Source organism: Colias croceus, chromosome 3 (assembly GCF_905220415.1).
Source record: "Colias croceus chromosome 3, ilColCroc2.1".
In the NCBI taxonomy this organism is placed as follows: domain Eukaryota; kingdom Metazoa; phylum Arthropoda; class Insecta; order Lepidoptera; family Pieridae; genus Colias; species Colias croceus.
This window is the reverse complement of record NC_059539.1, coordinates 5,347,293-5,365,957: the sequence shown is the minus strand read 5'-3', so window position 1 is coordinate 5,365,957 and position 18,665 is coordinate 5,347,293. Positions and strand designations below refer to the sequence as shown.

Genomic DNA, 18,665 nt, shown 5'->3' with positions numbered 1-18,665 from the left:
TTTTTTTTTTATAAATCCTAATATTAGTATAAATGTGAAAGTTTGTGAGGATGGATGTATGTGTATGTAATTATGTTTGTTACTTTTTCAAGAAGGCAACTTGGATTACAACATAGGATAGGATAAATGTCTCGGTCTGGCAGGACACATAAGGCTGATCACCTAGGTACTTGTCCCTAAAGAAAATCGATCAGTGAAACAGATGATTAATGCATCTGAACCTTACCCCAGTACATGGGACTTCACTTAGGTATAGGTTTTATCCCGGAAATACCACGGGAACGGGAACTATGCGGTTTTTTTTTAAAACAAAGGCGTAGCTAGTCTAGTTAAAACTAATAATATGAAGAAAGTCGCCGTAACCGTAACCCGTGGTTTTAAACGGGTCCTGGGAGCATTTCCCGATGGCTAAGTACTAAGAAAAATAATATCTAGGCCTGACAGACTCTTATGACTCTTTTCTTTTTTTCTTTCTAGTTTCTTTATCGCCTCAAAAAATATGTTTTATCAAAACATTTTTTTTTTGTTGCCCTGGATATCTCTAAAGATTTATATATTTCAAGCTAAGATTTCAAGTACCCAGTTTGCGAATAAGTAAAATGTATGTACCTATAGGCTTCCTATAGGTATTCATTAGAATCAGTTCATTATATTTGACGTGACAACGTCTTATAATTCGATAAAGCCGGCTGCACGCACGAAAAAACATGATTCATGCGGCCTAAAGCATGCGGCGTTACCTCGCTCTGACTCATCTGAGGCGTTCCATGTAAAACCCCTTCCAGATGACACAATTTAATCAGCCGATTTGATTGCCGATTGAATCGCGTAAAGAGGCGCGATATCCCCAGTTAATTAGTAATATACGAAAATGCGAAAGCCTGTTAGTGCCCTTAGGGCGTATTCAGAAAGAAAGCTTGAAACCTGTGCTTGAAACTTATAAGCGCTTATCGGCGCTTGTCAATGCTCAAACCAGCTTGTCAAAACCAGCATTGACAAGCTTGTCAAAACCAGCATTGACAAGCACCGATAAGCGCTTATAAGTTTCAAGCTTTCTTTCTGAATACACCCTTACGCACTAGCGGTTAACCGCGGGGGCGGCAAACCGCGCGGTTAGCCGCTTTCCCATTTTAATATGCAACCGCTTATGATTGTACGCACTAATCAAAGCGGTTGCATATTAAAATGGGAAAGCGGCTAACCGCGCGGTTAGCCGCCCCCGCGGTTATAGGTATACCAGAATCTGATGGCAATTAGGGAAATCAAAATTTTGAGTGTGCAACCCTAGGGAAAATGGACTGAACGATCTTGATACTGCTTATTTTTTTATTTTGTACTCAATATCACAGTCACATTACTTAAGTGGACAATACTGTACTTAATAATGAAATATCCACTTAATATTATGTAGGTACGTATACATGTATAATATAGGTAGGTACAAACATATTACTTTTATACAGGTAATACATATTATTATTTACATATACCTATATTTGTATATTCATTACCAGTATGCCATGTGAAAATATCGATATAATGATAATGTAGATCAAAACTGCTTATAATTTTTTATAAAATAAAAAAAAATAAAGCTATGTTTATTTTCGTAAGTATTAACAGATACACACATTATAAAATTGACTTGGACAGCTTGGACTTGAAGAATAGCCGTATTGGAAACTCCTGTAATAAGTTTTCACAAAATTATATTCTAATCAACAAACAATATTATAGTTACCTACATATAATATTTTTTAAGTTAAAGTATCAAAACGGGTAAGTCCAGTTTACCAATAAAATCTTCAAAATTGAAAATTGTGATGTGTTTGACCCTTCTTCATCGAATGTTTTTCTATAAACATTATAAACAACACATCTTGCTTGTGATCGCAGCGGCTTTTTCGACATTTTCGAAGATTTTTTAGACAAAATCCTAAAAATTATTCATCAACTGCAAAAAAGACAAATAATTTGACAACCAATTTGATAGTTGTCAAATAAGTTGCCACATGAAAATCTTTTATTTCTTAAATATAAATATGCGATCAGATTCTGGTAGACCTATAACCGGTAGTGCGTAAGGGCACTAATTGTTTTTTTTATATTAAATATAATCATTATTTTATGGAAACAAACCTTTAATTTAACGCATTAATTTACTAATACATACTTACATAACCTATTAAAACCATCTAAAACACTAATATAGCAATTATTACTTAATGATCTAAGGTTTTAGTATGGTATAGGTAAACCAGAATCTGATGGCAATTAGGGAAATCAAAATTTTGAGTGTGCAACCGTGGGGAAAATGGACTGAACGATCTTGATACTGCTTATTTTTTATTTTGTCCTCAATATCATTAGTCACATTACATAAGTGGACAATACTGTACTTAATAATGAGATATCCACTTAATATTATGTAGGTACATACTTACATGTATAATATACAATTATACATATTACTTTTATACAGGTAATACATATTATTATTTACACATACCTATATTTGTATATTCATTACCAGTATGCCATGTGAAAATATCGATATAATGATAATGTAGATCAAAACTGCTTATATTTTTTTTATAAAATAAAATAAAACTATGTTTATTTTAAAGTATTAACAGATACACACATTATAAAATTGACTTGGACAGCTTGGACTTGACGAATAGCCGTATTGGAAACTCCTGTAATAAGTTTTCATATAACATATAAATAAAATAAAATTATATTCTAATCAACAAACACTATTATAGTTACACATATAATCTTTTTTAATTTTAAGTTTCAAAACGGGTAAGTCCAATTAACCAAAACAATCTTCAAAATTGAAAATTGTGATGTGTTTGACCCTTCTTCATCGAATGTTTTTCTATACACATTATAAACAACACATCTTGCTTGTGATCGCAGCGGCTTTTTCGACATTTTCGAAGATTTTTTGGACAAAATCCTAAAAATTATTCATCAACTGCAAAAAAGACAAATAATTTGACAACCAATTTGATAGTTGTCAAATAAGTTGCCACATGAAAATCTTTTATTTCTTAAATAAAAATATGCCATCAGATTCTGGTAGACCTATATATTATGAATTCGATGAATTCATACTTGATTCATACACTTTTATAATTATTAATGGTCTGTGGTTAGATACCCATGCCAAAATGTCACTACGGTTTTGCTGTCAGAATTCATACATACAGCTTGACGTTTTGCAAATCCTTCTTTTATTCACGGCCTTGCACCGGAGTACTCACGTTTCTGAATCCGAAGTTATCGATTGAATCCCAAGAGCTGTACTCGTTTTACTAATAAAATCTTTTCGGCTTTTAGCCTAGAAATATGAGAGCAAAGGTATTAACTATTCTTTACCAAGTTATTTAGTGATTTCGAAGACATAAATTAAACGTGTGAATCTTGTTTCAGTGGCGTAAGAAGCGTATGCGAAGGCTAAAGCGTAAACGTAGGAAGATGCGTGCGAGGTCTAAATAATATGGGTAAGCATATAAATTTAATTTACTTCATACGAATATTCTTTTTTATATGAAAGTTAATTGCATTGCATGGCAAATTTAATAAACAAACTAAACATGTCTATAACCTCCTTCATAAAGAGACATTGTAATTAGGTACTTACATGTTTATTGTTTATTAGTTATCTTTCAAGTCAAATATATTTGAAAAATTATGGTTTGCACTGAAAATTCATTCATTCATTCATTCTTTTATTTATAAATAGGTACAACTCGAAACTTCTTTTCCTACAGTATTGTATGTATTAAGATTTAAGACTATTAATCTTCATTATGATAATAAAATATTCATTGAATTGAACAGAACATGCTTGTTTGATGAATTTCAGGTTAGATAACTCTTCTCAATTTCTCTAAGATGAAACAAGTTAATTTAGATAAAAAGACAGTCTAATCTGCTTGTATTTCTTTGTAACTTATGTTCATGTATTTTGTGGTTTTGTCAAAAAAAATGGTATAATCTGTTACAACCATGTGTCTTTTTGGTTTTAAAGTTCTTGTTCATTTGATAGTTTTAAACACTACCACTAGGTAGTTCACACCAACAACCATTCTATTTGTGTCCACATGTTATATTTTTACATTTTGTAAGTGATTTTCAAATTGATTATCTAAAAAGAGGGAGTAGGTATGAATATTTTGGCATTATTAGTGATCCACCTTGACTTTGCCTGTGGAGTATACATAGTCTATATCATAAGAACTTGCGAATCGCACATTATGGTGAAAATATTACTGAAATTTGTCTAGTAGTTATTGAAATTAGCATGTTCAATTAAATTCTAGCTTCAAACTAATAAATTTTAAAAAATCATTCAAAAGAGTAACACCATTTTAAAATTTGATGAATGATTAATAAATTTTAAAAATGATAGTTATATACACAACCAAACTTAGAAAGTACATATTTTTTGAATGTAAATTCTATTGAACTCTTAAATTAGTCACTAATTTTCACTAGAAAAATGTAATTAATATTTCTTTGATATTTATTTACACTTCCTTGATTAGTGCATTTCGTTTTGTCCTCAGTCGATTATCTTGTAAGTAAGGACAATGTCAGTATCCTACATAGTTATACTAAAACAATATCATTGAGATTGATATCACCTATTAAGTGATTAGTGAAGTTTACATGCTGCTGGGCCTGTTGGTACATGAAGCTTTATGAGGAACTCATTTTCAACAAACCTCTAATAACAATTGCTTATTTCAGTATTGGATATGTATATCAATACATATTTCCTTGTACCATATTAATTAATAGTTACTTATTACATTTTTATTTTTAATTACTAATGTAGGTATATTACAATAAAGCTCGTGTTTTTTTTTTTTCATTACATGATATTGTTTGAAAGTTTCAAAAAAACATTGAATTATTCCTCCGAGGCAGTCATTTATCTCCAAAATGTGATGAATGCTAAGAATCAGAGGAAATATTACTAGTTATCTCCACCCTTACAAATAATATTTAATTTGTAAGGACTTAAAAATAACTGACAACAAAAATCTTGCTCATTAATTTAATGATAATTTCTATTGTCCATGACTGATACTGATTTATAATGTTGCTTATTTTCCATTTCAGGTACATGAGCGGGGGTGAGGAGATTGCTTCTATGTTTATGTATCTAATAAAAATATAAAAAATCCAAAATGTTTTTTATTTAATTATTTTTTCCTATCCCGAAACTGTTGAATTAGGATGATGTTTCAGTAAATTGGTTTCTATACTTATAGATCATATACCTATCATACTTATAAAAATAAATAAATAAAATTTACAATTTTCAAACTATCTAGGATTTTTCATTGAGTGGATTTTTGCATTTATTTTTTTACTTGTCAAAAGCTTATCAATTACTCAAAGGTCTAGACATGAGTTCAATGTCAAAACAAACATGAATCATAAAGATTTTTATCTAAAATTCGTTTTTCGTTTTCGTCCGACCTTTTTTATATCTAAGAGCCAGCGCGCACGAGCAACTTTGTCTCCGCAACTATTTTGTCTCTCCCACCCATGGGCTAGTATGAAAGCGCGCACGTAGCGACGCAACTCCTCATACAATTATTGATGGGAGAGACAAAATAGTTGCGAAGTCAAAGTTGCTCGTGCGCGCTGGCTCTAATAAAATAAACAAAATATAGGCAATAACTTGACATGCCCTGACGTTAAAATTTTAAGATTTTGTGAAGTTTTACAAATATCTTTCCTAATAACTATTTATCTATCTACTTTTATCTATTTTAGATTTCTATTCGATGTAAAATATGGGCCGCATGTCGGGTATCAAATGGGAGAAAACAACACAATGTAGGCCAGTTCATAACATAATTTCGTCAGATTTCCCTAAGTATAATCCACAGCCATGGAAATTTATGGTATTTTAATTTTAAAAATAAATCATGTTAATAAATATACTGGTAAATATTTCATTACGTATGTACCTAACTATGTCATATCTTTAGGAAGGGCCTTCACGAATACAGTGGCTCCTTTCGTATGAGTATCAACGAATGTGGTTCGATGAAAGAGAAGCTTGGAAAAAGCGTATGTATCCCGAAAACACTACTGTCAACGTTGATATTGTAAAAAAATATGTACTTACTTTCAAATCTAATCATCAACCACCGAAACCGGAGAAGAAAAAACCATTTAAAATGAAAAAGTAAGTAGTACATACATATGTACTGTGTCTGTCTATTCATATTGAGTAAATACCTAGTACCTAATGTTTTCCGAAAAATTACTCAAGTATTTCTCAGTTCTGAATGAATTGGTCCACTGTGGGCATTGTCCAGACCATATTATGACGACATAAGTTAACTGCGCTCAGGGCGTTGTCACGGTAAAGCAGAAGACGCGGGTTCGATAGGAACCCGCCTCGTGATCGAGTTTTTTCTATAGGTACTTTAAAAATATAGATAGGTACCTACCTAACAATATCGTTCATTGACAGCGTTGACACCCAGCAGTAGATTCTTTAAATAAGAAATGTAACCACTTTTGATTTGTTTAGATTCGAAGGAGTCGGCAGTCGCACAAGCAATAAGCGCCAGCCAAATGATAAAGCAATGAATTTCAATAAAAAGAATGAAAACAGTTAAAACAATCTCAAAAGAACCTTATTAAATCCGTATTAGTTGTATGAATCGCTTTATTGGTAATCGCTTTAGATTGGAAATAAAAAAGTACTTACTTCACTAGGTCAACTTAATTTTTGTTTAATTTTTAAATTACAATTTGGTACTACCTACGGGCTACGATCGATAACTACCTCATACTACACTAAACATAACTACCTCAGAATATACCTACGTTTTTTACTTCTTTTACTTTCGTTTTCCTTTTTTCCAATATATCAGCTCCACTTTTTCTTATTTCTACCCATAATGTGCAAGGCCTATATTACTTGCTCTGTGGTGCAAGGATGTGTAGCGAGGAATATGTTTGAAAAGAACCAATCATAACGCTTCATTTAGTTTGAAGCGATAACAAAGAAGGAATATATTATAGAAGAGAGAAGAAGAAGGAATATGTGAAGCTAAAATAATAATATACTACGTATAACTAAAACCATAGAAATCTACATAACATGGCTAAAACCATGGACGAATATATATTGGGTCCATGCTAAAACCAAGTTTGTGGGGTCGCCACCCTTGTCCCACGGCCGCCATCTTGAAAATAGCGGTTGAAATGGTTTTTACGATATAATATCTCATAGACTAGGTATTTATCTGATAAAAAAATGTGTGCGTGTACTAGTGTACATAGGTACGTAAGAAAAACTTCTTTATGACCTTTCAAAAAATAATTTACTACTACTATTGGTTCTTTATTTACAAACACATACCTCGCTACACAACCTCCCAAATTGATGGTGGGAAAGTACGGTAATTATTGTTGTAAACTGAAGTTGGTAGTAACTTCTAACTCCAACAATTAAGTTTGTGAGAGAATTTGAGCTTCTTGTCGAGAGGACTGATGTATATAATTAGATTGTTAGCTAGACCATTATAAAAATGGTCCAGATATCCCACTTTTCCTATTTTATAGACTTGCATTGTAATTAATAGTATGAGGTCGGCATTTAAATTTAACCTTTTTAATAGTCTAGCTAACACTCTAGAACAGTTTTTTTACATTAGTTTATCTCTAGGTACATATAGTGATTAGTGAGTGCATCGGGGGAATTTCACATGTGGGTCGAAAAATTGTGAATAGGTACCTACCACTTTAGACTTTAGAGCATTGGTTAAGTATCGATAGGTATATAGGTACTATATAGGTTTGATAATATTTGCATACATATTATATGCTTAATCAATCACTAGTTGCGTATTAAATTTACATATACGTATTTACCCCGTCGCGGTCGCCGGAATTTTTTATGCTTACCTTACCTAATCTTTAAAATCCGTTGTGTAGGATTTGTCGGAATACTTACGAGCTACGAGTTGAGTTGAGAAGTGAGAACCTGTAAGATAGATATTTTTTATTTGATATATACACGAATGCAAGGTTAGTTTTAATATTGTGGTAACTGAATAGTAATAAAATACTTTTTTTTGTTTTCGATTTTTTTTATTATTTAAGAATAAAAAGACAAAACCATTTTAGTTCCAGATCCTTCAAATTATTAATTAAGTTGGGTCAGAGTAATTTTGAACTATTTTATAAAGTATCCAATGACCGGAAGAATAGGCCAAAACTTTATTTTTTTCATTGATTCAATAGAAATTAATTTGAAAAATTTAATGCAAAATATTATCTAAGTACATATAACGCAGTTCATTATAGAAACGAATCTTCAATGGCGGCCAAAGCTGACACTGACGTATGGTAGGGTCAGCAAAAAAGAAAATAAAAATAACGTAATCGGATAATTATTTTATTAATTATTTAAAATTGTTTGTTGACAAACTTTTTTGTAAATCCCCATAATAATACTTGTAATAAAACTGAACAACTCTTCCCAAAGAACATATTATCTTGTCAAATTCCAATAAAACATTATTTACTTTCGCAAATGCATAATTGTCACTTATAATACCACAAGAGCTTCAAAATTATCGGGTATTTTCCGATAGGTTCGTTGCAAACAAATAAAGGAGTCAAGTTTTTAGTCAAGGTTAGTCCTGAAAAACTTGACGACTTTATTTGTTTGCAGGGAACCTTGAGGGAAATGCCAGATAATTTTGAAGCTCGTGTGGTATTCGGGAGATTATTTTTCCGTCCCAAATGTCGGCCAATATAATTTCACAATTGAATTCAACCTGTCAGTTTGACGTCAACGACCAGAGAAAATTTTCAAAAAATTATCAGTATAATACCATGTAGGTTGTACCACGTGACGTCGAATGGTGCAATTCTATTGGTCGATATTTGGGTCGGAAAAATAATCATTGTAAATTTATGAGAAAAAACTATTATAGGGAAATCAAATACATTTTAGTGATTTTATTTTTCCCTTTTTTTTGCATGCCGTACGGCCGTGTGTAAGCGAGAGGGAATGATAAGCGCCGCCATTGAAGATTCGTTTCTTTAATGAACTGCTTTATAACTATTTCTTTTTACGGCGCATTTACACCAAATGAGCGAATGCTACTACTATGTCAAATTATTTTACTTAGTGTAAAATAGGCGTAGAGCATTTTTTCGTTCTTAGTGCGTTCGAAAAGATTCTTTGCAATTTCTAATACTGATTACGAGTTGTCGTTTACACTTACAGATCACGAAAGGTTGCTCTTAATCTAGCTCTGTTCGTTTGATGTAAATGAATCGTAATAATTCGTTCTATTGTACCTAACTCTTGCCGTCTTGCGATTTTTTATACAATTATTATGATTGTTAAAATATAGGAAATTACAAATCATCGACAAAAAAAACATTAAAAGTAAACATTTTGAATCATTAAAACATTATCCCAACAAATTATTATATCATTGTCGGGTTTATGACTATCTATGTCGTGAATTCGGCTTCTGGTCCTTTGTATCAAGAAATATTTTAACTTGAATGGACTGTTTAAATTTTAAAATAAAAGTGAAAACTTAATTTATTAGCGATCTGGGAACTTAGCTGGATAGAGTTGAATTATAATTAGTTAATATTAAAAAAAAAAAAAAAATGAGCACTGAAGAACCTTTAACGATAATAAAAAGTAAATTCCCATAGGGTTGACTAACACTAAACTGTTTACGGACAAAACTCAATGTATCTTCTTTATTTACTATTTTAAAATTAGATAAATTAATAGAACATAAAATAAAAAAATTCTATTACCAAGTACCAAATTATAAAAGTGCGTTTCGAAAATGATGCACACTTATCTGAATCTATCTCAGCCTTTCCCAACCTTACCATGATTCGCGGACCCCCAAACAACATTAAACTGATAATGAAATAGTCTGGTTAGTGGCTTTCGTAATTTTCTTGATTTGTCTGCAGACCCCCTGGGATATTGTCGCGGACCCCAGGTTGGGAAACGCTGATCTATCTGATAATGAAGTAGATGATTTCGATAATAATATTATGGATACTGAATTTATTTTTCCAAAATTGTATTATACAACAGGGATGTTAAATCAATCAATGATCGTTAAACAATAGTTTAAAATGAATTAGGTACTTATAGCATTTTCTAATTTTTCATTTCATTTTCATTTTCGTTAGTAATGTTTTAATATTCTTATTTAAAATTATTTTACGGCAAAAATCAATATCACATAATCAGTCCATACCTATTAAGAAATATTTTGTAATAAGCTTGCATCTACTACTCGCATTTGTAATGTTTTTTCCCCATTTAAGGCATTGTTTTTTACGAAACCTTTACCTACTTATTTTGCCTACATTAACACTGAACACTTGTTATTTTTAAGCGTTTTCTAAGGCAACTATAGTGACTATTTTGTTTTGGTTTAATTATACGACATGAAAATAAAAACAATGTCGTATTGTATTTATTAGCCCATTAGACAATACATAATTATAATGGAATGACAAAATTTTGATAGTTTCTATGTAAAGTTGGGTTATGAATGTTTTTAGTATACAGATATTAAACTGATCATGTGATCTAGCCGAACTGAAAACTGAAGCCAGCACCGGGGAATCCGCCGCCACTGTGGAAGTCAAAAGGTTGGCCGCCGCGGAAGAAAGTTTGGAATACGACATTTGGATCGATATCTGAAAGAAAATACAAAATATAAATGACAAATTTAATATAACAATAAAAATCTATTTTAGCATGACACATTTTTTCTGTGTTTGTTGCTTAACAAAAATGAAATTGAAAAATACACCCATTATTTTTTTTTACATCAACAGTTTTCTCCAGTCTTTTTACAAATTTTAAACTGAACTCTTATCCATAATTGTTTTAAATCAGCAATTTTCACATAAAATCTTAACGTTATTAATTTCACATATTAATTAATGAATAATATAAAATATATATTTTTTGGTTTATATGGCATTCAAATGCTTTATAAATATAAATTTATAAAGAATAGAAAAAATTCGGGAAAATAGGGACACACCGCGCGCCATCTATTGATGTGTCCCTTCATCATCTGTTGGTGTGTCCCTTAAGACACATAAAACTGAAAGGATAGAATAAATTCGATTGCTCAGGCGGGTCACGAGTGGCTGAGTTGGTTAGGCATCCGCCCCGGAATGGCGCGAAGGATGCGGGTTAAAGTCCCGCCTCGTGATCGAATTTTTTCTATTCTTTATAAATTTATATTTATAAAGCATTTTGAATGCCATAAAAACCAAAAAATATAAATTCAAGAAAAGGTCGTGTTCCATCGTTACAATATTGTATTCACTGAAAAGTGCTTCATATTGGTTGAGATGGTTGTTAAATCATTTCAATAGATGGCGCGCGGTGTGTCCCTTAAGACACATAAAACTGAAAGGATAGAATAAATTCGATTACTCGGGCGGGTCACGAGTGGCTGAGTTGGTTAGGCATCCGCCCCGGAATGGCGCGAAGGATGCGGGTTCGAGTCCCGCCTCGTGATCGAATTTTTTCTATTCTTTATAAATTTATATAATATAAAATAGTTTTACTAACCACCAACACCAGAGCCATCGTCGTCAAAGTCTTGTCCATGGTCATAGCGGGCTCGTTTTTTGGGATCGCTGAGGATTCCATAGGCTTCACCGACTTCCTTGAAACGTTTCTCTTGTTCACGACGCTCCGTGTCTGTGGCGCCCGCGTGTCTGTCTGGGTGATGAACGAGAGCCCGCTTCCTGTTGATTTGTATAAATTAAATTTAAGACTTCAATATTACCTAATATGTATATAATTGATGATATATTATAACAAAATTAAGACAACTTATAGTAAAATTGAACTTCATAGAACATACCTATACGCTTTTTTAATATCATCCTCAGATGCTGTTTTTTCAACACCAAGAATCTTATAATAATCCTTGCGTTTCGATTTTTTAAGCGCAATTTTTGCTTCATGTAAGAGCTGTTTATTTTCCTTACTTTTATCGATTTTGTACAACTTTTCATAGTCTTTTACAGCTTCTTCATATTCACCAAGCTCTGTGTAACACTTGGCACGACGTAAAAGCGCTTTAATGTAGTTTGAGTCGAGATCAAGAGCAGCAGTACAAGCATCTGCAGCTTCCTTGATTTGGTGGAGTTTGGCACATACTGTTGCCTTATTAAAGTAAAGTTTGGCATTAACTTTTCTGTTATTTTTGTCAATTTTAAGTGCTTCGTTGTAAAGAGTTAAAGCTTGTTGCCATCGTCCCATCTTGAATGCCTCATTGCCTGAAAAAGTATCATAAATTTTTAAAACTAAAAGAAATAATATTTTCTATACTTAATTAAAAAGATCATCATCATACATCTTACCAGTAGCAACATAAATTATTATTACATTTTTCATGATAGTGTAATAGAAAAATAGTAATCAAATTTGCAACATTTCTAATTTACATACATACATACATTTAGAGTCCTACCTTCTTCTGAAAGTGGTTAACTTTAGTGGAGTCAACATGAAAAATACCCACCTTCTTCCTTTTTCTGTTTAAGTAGTTTAGCTTTCTTGTATGTTTCCATTGCCTTTTTGTGATCTGGTGCCAGTCTTAGTACTTGTTGGAAATGTTTAAAGGCTTGTTCATCTTTGTCCTATGAAAAAATGTGAATAATGATCAATCAAATATTCTGGAATTAATAATTTAATCAGGAAATAATAAATAAAAATCTGATAAATACCTCAAAATAAAGGCACAGTCCTCTTACATATATGGCTTCCGTGTCAAGGCTATCAAATCTTAATGAGTCATTGGCAATCTCTTGAGCTTCTTGACATCGTCCTAGCATTGCCAGACATTCTGCCTTTATCAATTTTGCCCTGCAAATAATATGCAAAATAGTGTAACAATTATCCTGTTCATTTAATGATAAACAAGCTGTTCAGCCCTACTTTACAGCAGCACTTAATTTGTGCCTTGCAATATAAAAAGATGGCGACTTGAATTCCATGATTGTGCAGGAATTTGTTATTAATGATTAGATAATATTCACAAATAAGAAAAAATAAACACAAGAAATAAGCTTTGATCTTATAACATAAGATCGGGTTCACCAGTCCCTTGGCTATAAACTATACAATATCATTAAACACTGATTCTACTGCATTCATGCCTAAGTCTAATCTTAATCTTATCTTAATCTTAATATATAATATAAATCTCGTGTCACAATGTTTGTCCTCAATGGACTCCTAAACCACTTAACCGATTATAATAAAATTCGCACACCATGTGCAGTTTAATCAAACTTGAGAGATAGGATAGTTTAAATCTCAAATCGTTTTACAGAAAGCGGGCGAAGCCGTGGGCGGTAAAGCTAGTCTACTATAGATTGTAAACTGACAAACAAATACCTTGAACTAGATGGACTATATTCAAGACAGCGATCCATACAAAACACAACACGCCGAAAATCACCAGCTTCTAAAGCACGTTGAGCATCTTCATGTAATCGCCGCAATGAATCAAGTGCCAGTTTTTCATTTGACGCACAATCTGCACCACCAAGTTCGGTTGCACGGTTTACTGCTTGTTCTCCACCAGATATATCACCTAAGCATTATAAACATATCTTGTATTATTTATTACTTCAAAATTATTATGCAAAAATAAATAACCATAATATTAGTTTTATCAGTGCTGAGCTTTAAAGGTGAAATAATAATGTTAATGTTAAACTATATTTAAGAAAATTCAAAACTGTACCTAGAGCAATACAACATTTAGCCATCCTGATGTATCCTTTGGTGAATGTGGAATCAAGAGCAACAGCTTTTTGAGCATCTTCCAAAGCTTTTTTATACATTCCCAACATCATGTAGCAGGCAGATCTGTTGCCATAGTATGCTGCATTTTCTGGGCACAGTTTGATAGCCTCTTCATACATAGCCAAAGCTCCTTTATAATTTTTAAATTTATATAAATGGTTTCCGTTTTCCTTTTTTTCTTCAGCCAATCTAAACATCATCAAATAAAAAAGTTTACAATGGAATTAGTGAAATATATAGGTACTAATTAACGATAGATTTCAAATTCCTATAAAAGTAAAGAAATCAATATGAATATTTATATGGCGATTGTTATACGAAATCGTGGGTAGCACAAGTAGGTCAAGTGTCAAGGGCCTAGGATCTAGAGACGATTCATAACAAAGGAAATGATCTGAATAATTTGAGGGTATGCAGTGATTTAAATCTCTATGACAGGGTAAACAAAGAGTTCAACGATAACGATAATGTAGTAATGAAAGATAATATTTTAAGGCATTAATTCAATGAAAAAATTAATCTTACTTCTCAGGGCTTTTTGGTACTAAGTCATCAATGGTGAGATCCAAATCTACAACTTCTGATTCTGCCATTTTTGTTCCTTATTTTTCACCAATTTATAGAAAAACACATACAACTTCTTTTATTTGACGACGGAATACGGAACCAAATCTGCCAAAAGAAAGAGCAAAAGCATTAAGCAAGTTTCCTTCAAAGAGAAAAGAAATAGATTAAAAAAAATATTACAGATAATAAATATAGACACGAAAATTGATTAATTAGGTAGTTCTAGGTCACTCTAGGTATTTAGGAAAGAGTTATGTAATCGACGAAATTTTTCTGCATTATACTAATGTTCATGAACAACGAACTGATGAAATATTATTGTTTTTATAACACTGAAATACAATCTATAATATAAAAATGAATCCCAAAATGTGTTGGTAAGCGCATAACTTTAGAACAGCTGAACCGATTTCTTTAATTCTTTTTTTATTATATTCCTTGAAGTACGAGGATGGTTCTTATGTAGAGAAGACGTGAATATGTACCACGGGCGAAGCCGGGGCGGACCGCTAGTACTATATAAAAATAAAAAATTGGTTGTCTGTAAAGTCGGTTTACTGACGATAGTTTAACGTGACAACGTCCGATTGTGCTTCTTTGTCGCTCGTTCCGCGCTCTCGCTCGCACTTCAAGCCTTACATGGAACGCCTCAGATGAGTCAGAGCGAGGTAACGCCGCATGAGTCATGTTTTTTCGTGCGTGCAGCCGGCTTTATCGAATTATAAGACGTTGTCACGTCAAAAAAACGACGTGTGGCACTCGGGGACTGCCTCGTTAAAGCTATTGCATGCTATGCCTTCAAGCTACACCTCCACCCGTCGGAGTGAGGAGCGTGAGGTTTTTTCGTTACGGAATTTCTCGATTCGGTCCCCGCGCTCAAGGCCCGCGATAGAAGCTATGCAATAGCTTAACAATATGATACAATAACTCCAAGTTATCACTGTGCAATGCCATGATCACGATTTATTTACACATTTATTTAGTATGAGAAACACACGCTCTTTTTGTTTTACATGCTTTTTATTATTATTTTTATGAGAATTTTATTTGGTTAATAATTAGTCTACACCACCTTCTCAACGTTGGTTTAATGCTCTAAGTTCTCAACAGTAGGTCTGAACGCCTCTGAGAAGCACGCCACGTCAGACAGCAACCATCACAGCAATATTTATTCTGTGGTTTTCATTAATCGAAGCATTACTTACTCTGTGATCTTGTGATCCAAGCTATACGTCAAAGCACGTCAATAAATTGTCAATGTCAAATCGTAAGCGATTTCCCAAACTGTATTTTGCTGTATTTTTTAGAAAATTATAAAAAGTTCGAATAATAATATATGTGTACAGTTCACATGTTTTTAATAATAAATAAAATATACAGAAGATATGGCGGATAGTGAAAATGTTATTGAATGGCAGCCTTTAGCACTCACGTTAGTCGAATATCCCAAAGGTAAATTACGTTCACTGAACTATATTTTCATATAATTTATAAAGGAATGCTTGTTAGAATACATATAATCGTTTTATACTATTTCAGATGATTTCATTGGTAAATTTTTTGCCCTAACCAGTTTAGCACCTTTTGGAATTGGCGCTGGTTTTATCGCCTTGATCTTATTTCGAAGAGACCTGCATACAGTAAGTTACTGAATAAGCATACTTACTAATATAATAATATAATGTACTTTATAGTTCCTTATTAGATGTTCAAAATAAATAAAATACATAGTTATATATTTGTTTTGATTTATTGACTTCATTGATGATAACATGTTTTTCTGTTCACATTACAGATAGCTTTTTTTATAGGAACTCTCGTAAATGAGCTCTTGAATATAATATTAAAACATATTATATGTGAAAAGAGGCCACTATCTAGGGGACATTTATATAATGAATATGGAATGCCTTCCTCACATGCACAATTCATATGGTTTTTTAGTATATATGTCTTATACTTTTTCATAATAAGGTGAACAATTTTATTTTAAATAAAATTTATATTAATTAATTCATATTTAATACTTGAATTAACGGTAATTCTTTAGCATTAATTTGTCTCACTTTGTTTCAGATTACACCATATAAACAATAATAACATAATATCTGTTTTATGGAAAGTTATTATTGTAAGTAATTGTTTCTTATTAGCCTTGATTGTATGTGTTGGGAGAGTATATCTAGAATACCACACAACATGGCAAGTTATTGTTGGTGGCCTAGTTGGATTTGTTACTGCAACAGTTTGGTTCACTGTTGTGCATAAAATACTCACACCAATATTCCCGCAAGTGGCTAATTTGTAAGTATGAAAAATTGAAGTGAGAATCTATAATCATTTTGCACAAATTGTCTCTGCATGATAAAAAATTGTTGATTTCATTTGAGTTGAACAATGACCATCCAATGTAGTAAATGATATGAGTCAGAAAAAATGTAAGGAGGCATAATTATATGTGACTATTTAATTTTCAGGAAAATATGTGAAATGTTAATGATACGAGACACAACTTTAATACCAAATGTATTATGGTTTGAATACACCAAGTCGCGACACGAGGCACGCACTCGAGGCCGAAAATTGGCAGCTTGTAAACCAACCCGATGACAATACGCCTTCTCGCGCGCAAGTGACGCCGTGTGCCGTCCAAGAACTCGCGCGTGACGATTGCTTACTGCTGCAGCTGTTGTGCTCAGCGGGGTCATTATGTATATCATTAGAATGCGTTTCCAATACGAGTAGCATTTATTTTAAATGTATTATGACTATGTTGTGATGGACGATTATTATATTTTTGTTAACTATCTAGAAATTTATATTTGAAACGCATTTTATTATTTGTTATTTTAATTTATAAATGGCGAGATTATGGTATGACTGACCATAACTTGATTTGTTTTTTTGTATTGTTGCACAATATTGTGTTCAGATATTTAAAATTCATGCATTATTATATATTATATGATTGAAGTATGTATATTAGGTAATATTCATCCACCTACCATAATATCTTTAATGTTTCAATTCTTAGTACTAATTACTATCCTTATACTCAAATGAAAACATAAAAGACAATAAAAGATAATGTGCAGTTTAATAAACTATGTAAATAAGTAATAGTTTACTTTTAGTAATAAGAGAGAATATTTAAGAGCAATATATGTAATTTTGTAAAATAAAATAACGCACATGTTTAAATAAATTCAATATTTTAAATAAATTTAGGAGACCCTAAAGTACATAGTTTAAAAAACTGTAAAAAGTATTGTTTGTCTTCCATTTAAGTTTCCAGTTTATTTGTGATTATATATCTAAATTAATTCTTATAGTTCAGGATACATCGCCCATTTTTGGAAGTGACTACTATCAAGCTAATTTTACGTTTGTAGCTTTATTTTGATGAGACGCCCAATAATTGCATGTACGAAACTCTCGATTGTGGTAGCTAACAGAGATAACAAGGATAAAAAAATTTGATTTGATGGTTCTCAAATACCTATTTATTACTAACTGAATGAATTTTTTTTTGTTCAATCTCAAGATAATTACCTAAATTATTCGAAAAAATATTTGTCCTACAAAATCTATGGTTTGTTCAAAGAGTCCCCCTTTCCAAAGTGTATCGATAACGAGGTCATCATAAATGATTACTAACAAGCTGATTTTTTTGTTTTCACTTAGTTAATGTTTATATAATTCAACAGACATATTGTCCTACAAATTGCGTAATAAATATTTGAGAACCATCAAATCAAAAAATTTTATCCTTGTTATCTCTGTTAGCTACCACAATCGAGAGTTTCGTACACGAAATTATTCGGTGTCTCATCAAAATAAAGCTACAAACGGAAAATCAGCTTGATAGTAGTTAGTCACTTGCAAAAATGGGCGATGTATCCTGAACTATTACACAGTGTGATGATCACACATTATAGTTATTTCATTTGTAGGTTTATACTTACAATGAAACAATGACTCCATAGGTATATTTTTTTAAATCCAATTTACTTACGCTTATTTTTATTTTTTATTATTTTCTTTGCTGCTATAAAAATAATAGATAATTATACAATTCTTGTGCTTATTTTGTGCGATCTTAAACACGACTAATAAAATGTTTTGGTACAAAATTAAAAATCCACTGGATTGTGTTTCAAAATTAAGTATTGGAATAAAAATGGTTGTGGTTTGAGATACATATTAT

At 31.9% G+C, this 18,665-nt stretch overlaps 3 protein-coding genes and 1 long non-coding RNA gene across 4 annotated transcripts; 3 read left to right on the top strand and 1 right to left on the bottom strand.

The window, feature by feature from the left end:
- The first annotated feature begins 3,212 nt into the window (after positions 1-3,212).
- Positions 3,213-5,203, top strand: LOC123705998. Its single transcript, XR_006753354.1, has 3 exons — positions 3,213-3,369; positions 3,442-3,512; positions 5,140-5,203. It is a non-coding gene; the product is annotated as an uncharacterized LOC123705998 (long non-coding RNA).
- Positions 5,204-5,712: 509 nt separating this feature from the next.
- On the top strand, positions 5,713-6,769 carry LOC123705997. Its single transcript, XM_045655119.1, has 3 exons — positions 5,713-5,933; positions 6,021-6,220; positions 6,572-6,769. The coding sequence occupies exons 1-3, from the start codon at positions 5,823-5,825 to the stop codon at positions 6,657-6,659; spliced, it is 399 nt and encodes a 132-aa protein (XP_045511075.1). The 5' UTR covers positions 5,713-5,822; the 3' UTR covers positions 6,660-6,769.
- A 3,729-nt stretch (positions 6,770-10,498) lies between these two features.
- LOC123705993 (dnaJ homolog subfamily C member 7) lies at positions 10,499-14,592 on the bottom strand. Its single transcript, XM_045655113.1, has 8 exons — positions 14,417-14,592; positions 13,830-14,080; positions 13,478-13,676; positions 12,805-12,943; positions 12,600-12,717; positions 11,937-12,354; positions 11,639-11,817; positions 10,499-10,746 (listed from the first exon to the last, which is right to left on the bottom strand). The coding sequence occupies exons 1-8, from the start codon at positions 14,482-14,484 to the stop codon at positions 10,637-10,639; spliced, it is 1,482 nt and encodes a 493-aa protein (XP_045511069.1). The 5' UTR covers positions 14,485-14,592; the 3' UTR covers positions 10,499-10,636.
- A 1,163-nt stretch (positions 14,593-15,755) lies between these two features.
- LOC123706057 (dolichyldiphosphatase 1-like) lies at positions 15,756-17,881 on the top strand. Its single transcript, XM_045655185.1, has 5 exons — positions 15,756-15,910; positions 15,998-16,098; positions 16,254-16,432; positions 16,535-16,762; positions 16,936-17,881. The coding sequence occupies exons 1-5, from the start codon at positions 15,844-15,846 to the stop codon at positions 17,066-17,068; spliced, it is 708 nt and encodes a 235-aa protein (XP_045511141.1). The 5' UTR covers positions 15,756-15,843; the 3' UTR covers positions 17,069-17,881.
- Positions 17,882-18,665: the final 784 nt, after the last annotated feature.